This window comes from Mobula birostris, chromosome 11 (genome assembly GCF_030028105.1).
Source record: "Mobula birostris isolate sMobBir1 chromosome 11, sMobBir1.hap1, whole genome shotgun sequence".
Lineage (NCBI taxonomy): Eukaryota > Metazoa > Chordata > Chondrichthyes > Myliobatiformes > Myliobatidae > Mobula > Mobula birostris.
Window position 1 is genome coordinate 98300088 of NC_092380.1, and position 12676 is coordinate 98312763.

Genomic DNA, 12676 nt, shown 5'->3' on the forward strand with positions numbered 1-12676 from the left:
GGTAAAATGTTCAGTGTTAAGTGACGCAGAGTTCAGTTCAGCTTAGTGCAGTTCGCAGTAATCGCTGTTGTGCCGTTGGGGGGGGGGGAATGGAAATTTGATTCAAGCAGACCTTTGATGTTCTTCGCAGTTGGCTTTCGGGCAGACCCTTTTATGTCTTCTACCCACTTTCCGGCGGACCCTTTTATGTCTTCTATCCCGCTGTGGTCACGACTGTGACCCCTCCGTTCTGGATACGACCGTTCTTCCGCGGTGAACCCGTCACCCAGGCAAGGGTGGACACACACACCAGGTTCCCACCGATTGCACCTTTTCACCTTGTGAGTCTATGGTCAGTTCCTGCAAACCGGACTTCCAAACTCCCACCAACTTGTGGGTGCACACCGCTCTTCCAGGGTCTCATTATCTCATGATCTCGTGGTGTGTGCCGTGCCTTAGCGAACCTGTTCTTTTTATCCTCCTGCTGGGGTATCGCCTGTCCATCAAACTTCAAACAGTTCAGGTTCAAAGCAACTGGTCTGTCAATATTTTGAATTGTGTTTCTTTTCCGTTATCTCTCTCTCCTTTCTCATTAACATTTTGAACGTTTCTCCATTGTCTCCCTTATCTCTCTCATTAGCATCAATCGTCTGATAACCTGGTTTGTCGTCACAGTAGTTAAGATGTTAGTGGGGAGTGATGCTTGTTTAAGCTTCCTCAGAAAGTGCAACCTCTGCTGGACCCGTTTCACAATCCCAGTGGTGTTCCTGGACCAGGTGAGATTGTCCGAGATCTGCACCCCAAGGAACTTGATGTTTTCCACTCTCTCCACTGCAGAGCCGCTGATGCTGAGGGATGTGTGCTCAGGCTGAGACCGTCTGAAATCGACGATCATCTCCTTGGTTTTGGTGACATTAAGCATCAAGTTGTTATCACTGCACCAGCTCTCTGGGTGTTTGACCTCCTCCCTGTACATTGTTTCATCATTTTGCTGATAAGCCCCACCACTGTGGTATCATTCAGCAAATTTAATGATCAGGTTCTCCTTGAATCTGGCTGCACAGTCATGTGTTAGCAGTGTAAACAGCAATGGGCTAAGCACACAGCCTTGTGGGAATCCAGTGCTCAGCGTGACGGAGTCAGAGATGTTCCTGCCAACACGGACTGACTGTGGTCTCTCTGTCAAGAAATCCAGAATCCAGCGGCACATGGCAGTGTTAAGGCCAAGCAGCGACAGTTTCTCCACTAGTCTCTGCGGGATGATGGTATTGAACACTGAACTGAAATCAATGTACAGGATTCTGGCATAAGTGATGGCTGAAAGAAAATAGGGACAAACACAAGAGGTCAGAACTGGAGAAATGGTGCTCCAAAAGAGTGTTTGAGCAAGATCTTTGATCAAAGCCACGTTCAAATTCAGATCAACTTATTTATCACATGTACATCGAAATATATAGTGAAGTACATTGTTAACGTTAACAACCAACACACCCAAGGATATGTGAGAGGGCAGCCCACAAGAGTTGCCACACATTCCGGCATCATGAGAACCCTATTCATTGAGATTTAATTAAAGCAATGGCCGATACCCAACCATAACAGTCTATCACTCGTAGAGTAATACAACATGGAACTAGGCCCTTAGGCTTAACTCATCCATGCCAACCAAGATTTTTACCTAAGCTAGTCCAATTTGCCCATGTTTCCCTGCATCCCTCTAAACCAGGAGTTCCCAAACTTTTTTGATGCCAGGAATCCCTACCGTTAACCAAGAGGTCTATACTCCCAGGCTGGAAACCCCTGCTCTAAACCCTTCCTATTTATCCAAACGCCTTTTTAAAAAGTCATTGTTGTACCGGCCTCAACTATTTTCTCTGGCTGATCATTCGATATAATGTATCATTTATTTTAATATCTGAATGACAGAATCATATTTTCGTTCTAAAACAGCAAACTTTTACTTATATGGTGCTGTTAACAACCTTTTGATGACAAAAACTCCTTCGCAGATTGAAGCCCTCTTCAGCTAAAGCCTCTATTACAACTTCAGCAAGCAGTCACTTTGTGTGCAGCTAGACTTGAATAATTAGTCCAAATTATTACTTTGGACCTTATTTCTGATGCAGCAGTCAAGATATTTTCATCCAGTTTTACTGACTTTGCTCATGCTTTCTGGTTTGAAGTTCAGTGAAAAAAAATAAAATCAACTAATTGCAGATGTTGGTAATCAGACGTTCAGAAAATATAGTATGCGCAGTTTAGATCTTGCAAATCATAAACACAAAATTTTTTGCAGATGCTGGAAATCCAGAGTAACGTACACAAGATGCTGGGGAAAGCGAGCAAGTCAGATAACAGCGATGGAGAGGAAACAGCCTATTACCTTTTCTGCCTATCATCTCCCAGCTTCTCATTTCATCGCCTCTCCCCCTCACTCAGGTTCAAATATCACTTTACTTTACTTTATTGTCGCCAAGCAATTTATACTAGAGCGTACAATCATCACAGCGATATTTGATTCTGCACTTTGCGCTCCCTTGAGTACAAATCGATAGTAAATATTAAAAATTTAAATTATAAATCATTTTTTAGATTCAGATTATGAGGACACGCAGTCCTCTTTTTTTCCTCTTTTATTGTCATTTAGTAACACATGCATTAAGAAATGATACAATTTGTTCCTCCAGAATGATATCACAGAAACACAAGACAAACCAAGACTAAAAAGACTGACAAAAACCACATATCTATAACATATAGTTATAACAGTGCAAAGCAATACTGTAATTTGATAGAAGAACAGACCATGGGCACGGTAAAAAAAAATCTCAAAGTCTCTCGAAAGTCCCATCATCTCACGCAGACGGTTGAAGGAAGAAAACTCTCCCTGCCATGAGCTTCCAGCGCCGCAAACTTGCTGATGCAGCATCCTGGAAGCACCCAACCACAGTCCGACTCCAAGTCTGTCCGAAAACTTCAAGCCTCCGACCAGCTCTCCGACACCGAGCACCATCTCTGCCAAGCGCTTCGACCCCAGCCCCGGTAACAGGCAATAGACAAAGCCGAGGATTTGGGGCCTTCCCCTCCGGAGATTCTCGATCGCACAGTAGCAGCAGCAGCGAAGCAGGCATTTCAGAAGTTTCTCCAGATGTTATCCCGTGCTTCTCACGGCTGTCTTCATCAAATCAGGATTGTGCACGGCATGCTACTTCACAAATACGATATCAATTCGGAGCGGCTGCGCTTCTATCATAAATAGAAAATAGAAAAGGGAAAGTAAGGTAGTGCAAAAAAAAACTGAGAGGCAGGTCTGAATATTTGGAGGGTACGGCCCAGATCCAGGTCAGGATCCATTCAGCAGTCTTATCACAGTTGGAAAGAAGCTGTTCCCAAATCTGGCCGTACGAGTCTTCAAGCTCCTGAGCCTTCTCCCAGAGGGAAGAGGGACGAAAAGTGTGTTGTGTCCTTGATTATCCTGGCAGCACTGCTCCGACAACATGTGGTGTAAAGTGAGTCCAAGGATGGAAGATTGGTTTGTGTGATGTGCTGCACCGTGTTCACGATCTTCTGCAGCTTCTTCCAGTCTTGGACAGGACAACTTCCATAGCAGGTTGTGATGCACCCTAGAAGAATGCTCCCATTTTGTACTCCTTCCACTCCTCCACCATCTTATTCTGACTTCTTCCCCCTTCCATTCCAGTCCTGATGAAGAGTTTTGCACCGAAACATTGACTGTTTATTCCCCTCCATAGACGCTGCCCCACCTGCTGTGTTTCTCCAGCATTTTGTGTGTGTTACTCTGGTGTGCCTACCATTTTTACATTTATTGGAGAAACTAGGAATGAGAGTTATCTTTGGCACTTCATGAAACTGGTTGAGAGAGAAAGCAATGAGTATCTGCAGGAAGACTGCCTCCCCTCCAAAGGGTTGAGTGTAACTTTGGGGATTGATGATGTAATGGCTCGATAATGTACTCAAGATGTATATTGGAGATAACTGTGCCAGTTATACTTATAGAATCATAGACCCATACCATAAGGAAACAAGAACTTTGTCCCACAAAATCAGGCATCTAATTATACTCAAACATTAAAAAATCTGCAAATGCGGGAAATCCAAAGCAACACATACAAAATGCCAAAGGGACTCAGCAGGTCAGGCAGCATTTATGGAAATGAGGAAACACTCTATGTTTCATGTGTGTTGCATCCAATTACGCTCATCCTACATTAACCCTTTGCACATTCCCCTTAATTCTCTCCAAATTCCATATCTCACCTACGTTTTAGGGGCAATTTATGAAGGCCAATGAACCTACTGACAGCATGTTTGTGGTATACGTGAGGAAGTACTCAGGGAAAACACATGAGGTGACAGGGAGACGATGTAAACTCCACACTGAAATGACAGACGGTCAAAATCAAATCCGGGTTGCTGGAGCTGAGGGACGATCGCCCTACTAGCTGTGTCACCATGCCAACTTGGATTATGGGTCCAAGGGTGCTTGAAACACCATTTTATTTTGGAAAACAACAAGAATGACTAAGAAGCTACTTATATCCAAAATAGTGCATTGTGGATTTTCTGAGTTACAGTCAACTCTTTGGAGTCCTCTTCTATGCACTCATCACTTTCATTCTGAGCTAGTCCCTTTAAAATCACACAACGATGGCCTCCAAGGGTCATACCCATTCCTTCTACTCTCTCCAGCATGCATGAAAATGATCTTAAAGCCCGAACCAACAGCGGTACCTACAACATGCAAAGTCAGAAAAAGTGGCAGTAAAGGTTTTTAAAGCTGAGCTTAAGCAGGGATCCAAAATACATTATTCAATTTGCTCAAAAAAAATCATTAGATGATGAAAGTGAACTTTTGTCAGTGTGGAGTATGTAGCTAACCACTGCTGTTGCTAATAAGCAGGAAACTAGGCTGTTTATCTGGTTTCCCCACAAAATCACTAGCACAAGAAGGATTCAAGAAAGGTTGTCATTTTATTTTTGGTCTCCAAATTTTCAATTTCTCTGTCGAAAGAAGTTTCATATACAGGTCTACTAAAATTGCAGGACCTGTAAAGAAGCAGACAGGAAAAATCAGTGTCAACACTACCCACTCACCTGCCTTTTCCAAAAGCTCCCTTCTGGAAAGTACAAAAGGGCTATTGAAACAAAAAAAAAACTTTACACCATTTTAAAAGTTTCTTCTCCCAGACAATTAATCTGAGCCACCATTTTTGTAGCCCTCTCCCCACCGACCTATTAAATTTCCTGTACCTAATAAAGTGGCCACTAAGTGCATGTCTGTGGTCTTCTGCTGCTGTAGCCCATCCACTTCAAGGACAACGTGTTGTATGTTCAGTGATGCTCTTCTGCACACCACTGTTGCAACAGGTGGTTATTTGGGTGACTGTTGCCTTCCTGTCAGCTTCAATCAGTCTGGTCATTCTCTTCTGAACTCTCATTAACAAGGTGTTTTCACCCTCAGAACTGCTACTCACTGTGTTTTTTGCACCATTCTCTGTAAACTTTAGAGATTGTTGTGTGTGTGAAAATCCCAGGAGATCAGCAGTTTCTGAGATACTCAAACCACCCCATCTGGCACCAACAATCATTACACAAAGTTACTTAGATCACCTTCCTTCCCCATTCTGCTGTTTGGTCTGAACAACAACTGAACCTCTTGACCATATCTGCATGCTTTTATGCAATGAGTTGCTGCTACATGAATGGCTGATTAGATATTTGCATTAATGAGCAGATGTACAGGTTTATCTAATAAAGTGACCACTGAGTTTAACTCTTTAATTTTATATAATTTTTTATTGTTTATAAATATTGAATGTTATTTTTTGTTGCGTATTGTCCCCTGGCCAACACATCATGGCAAATTCCTAATACATGTAAAGTTGATCCTTGATGAGGTTGTGTCACAGCAGGCAACCTTTGGTCACTTGTCCAAGTGGTCTTGCTTAAAGCACTAGTCAAGGCAGCGAATCCTCAATTTTAACTGCAGGGCGGGCCATGGCCAAGACATCTCCCAAATTGTCCTAATTGTGATCTGAGAGGTGATAATTTCAAGGCCAGCTCTCAAATATTGGTAAACAGTAGAGGGATGGAAGGAATGAGTTATCTCTGGAAGGCAGGGAGTAGAAGCAATGGTCTTTGCCACAAAAGTACTGGTGCTGGTGGCGAGAGTTCCGACAGAGGATAAGTATCTTTTCTAGCAGGCTAACAGACTTCCCATTCCTCCTATCACTCGTTTGAAAATTTCAAAACGGAAATATTAAGAATGAACAATAAAAGATAGTGGGACAGGTGCATAGATTGGAAAGGTTTAGAAGGTCATAGGCCAAACTCTGGCAAATGGGACCAGCTGAATGGGTATCTTGGTTGGCATGAACCAGATGGGCAGAAGGCCCTGTGTCTGGCTATATGACTCTGTGTAACTTTGAAGCCTCTTTTGCCACAACACTGGGAGAGGCAAAGCCATCCTCAGCTAAGCCCAATTTATACTTCTGCGTCAAATGTACGCCATAAGTACCGCGTACCCTACGCCGTAGGGTGACATGCACCTCCCCAAAAAATTAACTCACACGTCGTGGCGACGCAGACCGCTACAACTGTGATTGGTCCGCTTGGTAGCATCGCATTTCCTCCTACGCATTTCCGGTTGCTTTTCTCCACCATGTCTGTACACTGATGTGAAATAAATGGTTGGAGACAATGAACCAAATCACCAAATCTACCTGCCTACATCTGAAAATATTTGAAATGCATTTCCTTGTCCATGTCTCTCACAAAGAAGCTCAACACAGTGGCATAGAAACCCCACCCCCAACTAGCGTTTTGGCAGTGAATTGCAGAGCGACGCAGACACAACGCATGCTCGCTACGGCATAGGGCTACGTAGTAGTATAAACCAGGCCTAAGGCGTAGCCCGTATGCACAAGTATAAATCAGCCTTTAGCCTGATAACATAATCTGAAAGTGATCTATGTGCTTACATAAGGCCTCAGTAACAACTACTGTCCATGCCTTCAGTGTTTGATGGGTGGGGAGGGAGAGAATAAAGATCATCCATTACTTTTCTGATGATTTGTTTAGGTTTCTAACCCCCCACTGTGTCCACATACTCAACTTGAGAACAAAAACAGAAGAGTGGGCCAATTGTCTCCTCTTGGTGGCTCTGCATTCATTTCCTTCCCTGAACCCCATATCCCTTATTACCCTAGACTGACCTCAGCCTCAAATACACTAGATCAATATGCATCTGCACTGCTGAGGTGGGGAATCCAAAAGATGAAGTTTCGGATGATATTTGTTGTAAATGGTTGACTACTTAGTCGTTATGTTTATTTATTTATTGAGATACAGCATGGAATAGGCCTTTCCAGCCTTTCGAACCACGCAGCCCAGCAATCCTCCGATTTAATCCAAGCCTAATTACAGGATAATTTACAATGACTAATTAACCTACCAGCTGGAACATCTTTGGACTGTGGGAGGAAACTGGAAAATCCAGAGGCAACCCTTGCAAACCCAAACTCCATACAGGCAGCATGGTAATTGAACCCGGGTCATCTGTAACGTAAAGCATTGTGCTAGCAACTACACTATGTATGCCTCATGCTAAACTCCCTACCTAGAGGAGATTTACCAGGATGTTGCCTGGATTCGAGAGTATGTCTTATTAGGACATGGAAAAGCTAGGGCTTTTCTCTTTGGGGTGAACGTGAGGTGTCTTGATAGATGCGTATAAGATGATAAGAGACACAGATCAAGTGGACAACTAGAGAATATTTCTCAGGTCAGAAATGGATAATAGGAGCATAATTTTAAGATGATTGGAGGAAAGTATAGGGGAAAGTCAGAGGTACGGTTTCTTTTACACAGAGAGTGCTGGGTGAATGAAACACCCTGCCAGAGGTGGTGGTAGAGGCAGACACATTAGGGACATTTAAGGGACTCTTAGATAGAACATGGATGGTAGAAAAAAATGGAGGGTTATGTTAGATTGATCTCAGAGAAGGTTAAAAGGTTTGCACAACATCGTGGGTCAAAGGTCTGTTCTGTGCTGTAATGTTCTATGTTTAGAGCAAGGGCTTCCAGCCTTTTTATGCTATGGACCAGTACCATTAAGCAATAGGTCTGTGCATCCCAGGTTGGGTGCCCCATTTCAGACATTCAAATGAGCATCTAACATGCACTAGAATTCACAATCGGAAAATGATGGTTATCCCACTGTAGGAGAGAAAACCTACTGTACAGCCTTCTCGGACGGGCAAATATGTGGATGCCTTACGGTCATAGTCACAGAATCATACAGCACAGAACAAGCTCTTCAGCCCACTGTTCATGCTGCCCCTCATTTACACATTAACCCTACATGAATTTTATTTTACTCTCCCCTTACTCCCATTGATTCCCTCAGATTTTTATCACTCACCTGTGCACTAAAGAACGAAGAAAAACAAAAGAACCGAAGAAAAACTAGACACAAATAAAGACTGACAAATATCTAATGTGCAAAAGACACACTGACAAATATATAAAAAAACATAAATAATAATAAATAATAGACAAACAAATAAATAAATAATACCGAGAACATGAGTTGCAGAGTCCCTTGAAAATGAGTGTAGGTTGTGAATCAGTTCTGTGTTGAGGTGAGCGAAGTTTTCCACACAGGTTGATTTTTAATATTTTGATTTGTCAAGGCTACTCTATCATGATAATCACAAGTGATTCGATTGTAACGTCAGCTCTGTATTCCCACCATGCTACAATAAACTTTCCAGTAGGGAATGCCATTCTTCGTTGGCGCTGAATAAATTCTTGTTGATTTTCAACAGACACACGAGTTGTTCATAAAATAGAGGAATACTCACAATTATCACGTTGGAAACATGACAGGAAATTTCCACAAAATCAATGTCTTTCTTTGGTGATATTCCTGAAGGGATAAGTGTTGGCTCGGACACAGGGGAAAGATACTAACCTCCTCTTTTTCAAACTTATGCTAGGATAAGGATAACTTGCCTCAATGACTATTGCCCAGTAGCACTTACATCCACTGTGATAAAGTGTTTTGAGAGGTTGGTGATGAAACACATTGAACTCCTGCCCCAGAGGTGACTTGGATCCGCTCCAATTTGCCTACCAGCACAACCAGCCGATAGCAGATGCCATTTCATTGGCTCTTCATTCAGTCCTGGAACATCTGGACAGCAAGGATGCATACATCAGGATGCTCTTTATTGACCAGAGGTTGGCATTTAATCCCCTCAAAACTTATCAACAAGCTTCAGGACCTTGGCCTCATTATCTCCTTGTACAGTTGGATCCTCAAGTTTCCTCACTTGCAGATCCCAGTCAGTTCTCTTCAACAATCTCCATCCGCACAGGTGCACCACAAGGCCATGTGCTTAGTCTCTGCTCTACTCGCTTTACACTTACTGCTGTGTGGCTAAGCACAGCTCCAATGCCATATTTAAGTTCTCTGACGACGCCAGAGTCATTGGCCAATTCAATAGTGGTGATAGAGCAGCATGTAGGAGGGAGATTGAAAATTTGGCTGAGTGGTACCACAATAACAACCTCTCACATAATGATAACAAGACCCAGGAGCGGATTATTGATTTCAGGAGAAGGAAACCGGAGGTCCATGAGCGAGTCCTCATTTGGGGGAATCAGAGGTAGAGAGGGTCAGCAACTTTAAGTTATCTCAGTGTTTTCAATTCAGAGGACTTGCCCTGGGCCCAGCACATAGGTACAATTACGAAGAAAGCAGCATCCACTATCAGGGACCCCAGGAGTCAGATCATGCTCTCTTCTCGCTGCTGCTATCAGGAAGAAGATATAGGAGCCTCAGTACTCATACCACCTGGATCAGAAACAGTCATTACCCCTCAACCATCAGGCTCTTGAACCACTGGGGATAACCAGTGGACCAGCTGGAAAAATGGGCTGAAAAGTGGCAAATGAAATTTAATGCAGACAAGTGTGAAGTGTTGCATTTTGGCAGGACCAACCAGGGTAGGTCTTACACAGTGAATGGTAGGGCACCGAGGAGCGTGGATACAGGTCCATAATTGATTGAAAATGGTGTCACAGGTTGATGGTGTCATAAAGAAAGCTTTTGGCACTTTGGTCTTCATAAATCAAAGGATTGTGTACAGGAGATGGAACGTTATGTTCAAGTTGTACAAGATATTGGTGAGGCCTAATTTGGAGTATTATGTGTAGTTTTGCTCGCCTACCAGCAGGAAAGATGTAAATAAGGTTGAAAGAGTGCAGAAAAAAATTACAAGGATGTTGTCTTGTCTGGAGGACCTGAATTATAAGATTGAATAGGTTAGGACCTTAGAACGTAGAAGAATGAGAGGAGATTTGATGGGGGTATGTAAGATTATCGGGGGTATAGAAAAGGTAAATGCAAGTAGGCCTTTTTCAGAGAGGTTGGATGGGACTACAACTAGAGGTTAGGGTGCAAGTTAAAAAGTCTAAGGGGAACATGAGAGGAAACTTCTTTGCTCAGGGGGTTGTGAGAGTGTGGAATGAGCTGCCATTGCAAGAGGTGCATGCAAGCTTGATTTCAACATTTAAGTTAAGTTTGGATAGTTACATGGATGGTAGGGGGCATGGAGGGCTATGGTCCCGATGCATGTCGATGGGAGTAGGCAGTTTAAATGGTTCAGCACAGACTAGATGGGCTGAAGGTCCTGTTACTGTGTTATACTTTTCTATGACTCTATAACTTTAATTTCACTTGCCTATCACTAAACTGTTCCCACAACCTATGGTCTCATTTTCAAGGAGTTTTCATCCCATGTTCTCAATATTTACTGCTTATTTATTTATTATCATTATTTCTTTTACTAGTTTGTATATATTTGCACAGTTTGTGGCTTTTGCACGTTGGTTATTTGACTGCCCTGATGGTGCAGCCTTTCACTGATTCTATTATGGTTCTTGAATTTACTGAGTATGCAGCAAGAAAAAGAATCACAGGGTTGTACACGGTGACATACACATGCTTTGATCATATATTTACTTTGAACTTTGAATAATTACATCCGGTTAAGAGCTTTCCAGTCTATACTATATTTATGGATTCCCCTGTTACATGTTACCAATCTTATCTCATTCTCACAATGCAGAGTAGGAGGAATTTGAAGCACTTGAACCAAGTCAAAAAACAATACAGAAAGGGGAAAAGATGGGATTGCATGATAGTCTGTGACACATTCTATAACTACAGGTTTCCCCAGCCATCCGTAGGTAGAGCATTCCTATGAAACGGTTCGTAAGCCAGAATGTCGTAAAGCAAAGAAGCAATTACCACTAATTTATATGGGAAAAATTTGTGAGCGTTCGCAGACCCAAAAATAACCTACCAAATCATACCAAATAACACATAAAACCTAAAATATCAGTAACCTAAAGTAAAAGCAGGAATGATATGATGAATACACAGCCTATATAAAGTAGAAATACTTCTCCACAATCATTGTTGCACTGTTCTCTGTAGCGCAAATCTCACGCAAACGCTCTCGGCAGAAACACTGCACAAGTGCCGTCGGCAAAAACACAGCGCAAGCGCTCTCCAGTAACCTTTAAGCTATGAAACTGCCAAATCATACCAAATAACACGTAAACATACACAGCCGATATAAAGTAGAAATAATGTACGTACAGTGTAGTATCACTTACAGGAATCCGAAGACACTGATGATGGTGTGTTAGGCTGAGTCATCGGAGGTTGGGGTGGTGCAGTGGCCCCCACCCTCCAGGCAGCGAACCGATACTGATCCGTGAAGCATGCAGCGGTACAGCGGCAACTGGGACGCACCCAGTGCATCTTTAAGAAAGAAGCCGAAATAAACAAGCTAATTAATTAGGTGCCACCTGGTACGTAAATGTCGGCCCAGATCAGAGGCGATGCAATCTGCAATCGCCTTTGATCTGGGCCGACATTTACGTGCTGGGTGGCACCTAATTAATTAGATTGTTTATTTCGGCTTTTTTTCTTAAAGATGTGCTGGGTGCATCCCGGCTACCGCTACACTCTCTGCGAATCGGTATCTGTCCGCAGCCCGGGGGTTGGGGTGATGGGACACTGGGGTGTCGTCTGTTTCCATCAGGGCAGGCAGGTCATCTTCTCCTATGACTGCCTGCCTCGATGTCGAAGGTCGAGGTTCGACGTCTGCTGTGGGGGATGGTGGAAGACTTGCTTGACTGCTTAGCCTCGCGTATTTTTCTATCACACAGTTCTTTGTAAGCACTCAAACCATCTTGCAAATATCCCCTAAACCGACGTACCCTTTCAAAATTAAAGTCGTACTTTATCATTGCAGCGAAAACCTCACGCAGTTGCTTCACCTTCAGTTCCTGGACAACTTCACTTTCGGTCCGTTCGCTACTGCATTTGGTTTCAACTGTTATCCTTTCCTCTTCCAATTGCATCAGCTCTTCATCTATCAGTTCTTGGTCATGGGATGCCAAAACCTCTTCAACATCATCTTCGTCAACTTCCAGAAGCCAAACTCACTTTGCCCTTACTTCTTTCACCACGATCAAAACGCTTAATTATGTCTAGTTTCATGCTAAGTGTAACACCCTTACGAGCTCTTTCAGGCCTTTCCGATACCTCAGAACTCATCTTGCTAACGGCTGCTCACAGGCACGTGTTTAAGCAATG

At 43.1% G+C, this 12676-nt stretch overlaps 1 protein-coding gene across 3 annotated transcripts in view; it reads right to left on the minus strand.

Annotated features, from left to right (window-relative positions):
* The window catches only part of prmt3 (protein arginine methyltransferase 3), a 286249-nt gene that overhangs the window by 40958 nt on the left and 232615 nt on the right, over positions 1-12676 (minus strand). Inside the window, exon 14 of one of the 3 annotated variants that reach the window (XM_072272746.1) lies at positions 6570-6672. The exons of the other annotated variants lie outside the window; for them this stretch is intronic. Coding sequence (XP_072128847.1) covers positions 6570-6672 — 103 coding nt within the window. The remainder of the gene's footprint in view (positions 1-6569; positions 6673-12676) is intronic. 3 annotated transcript variants of the gene reach the window in all.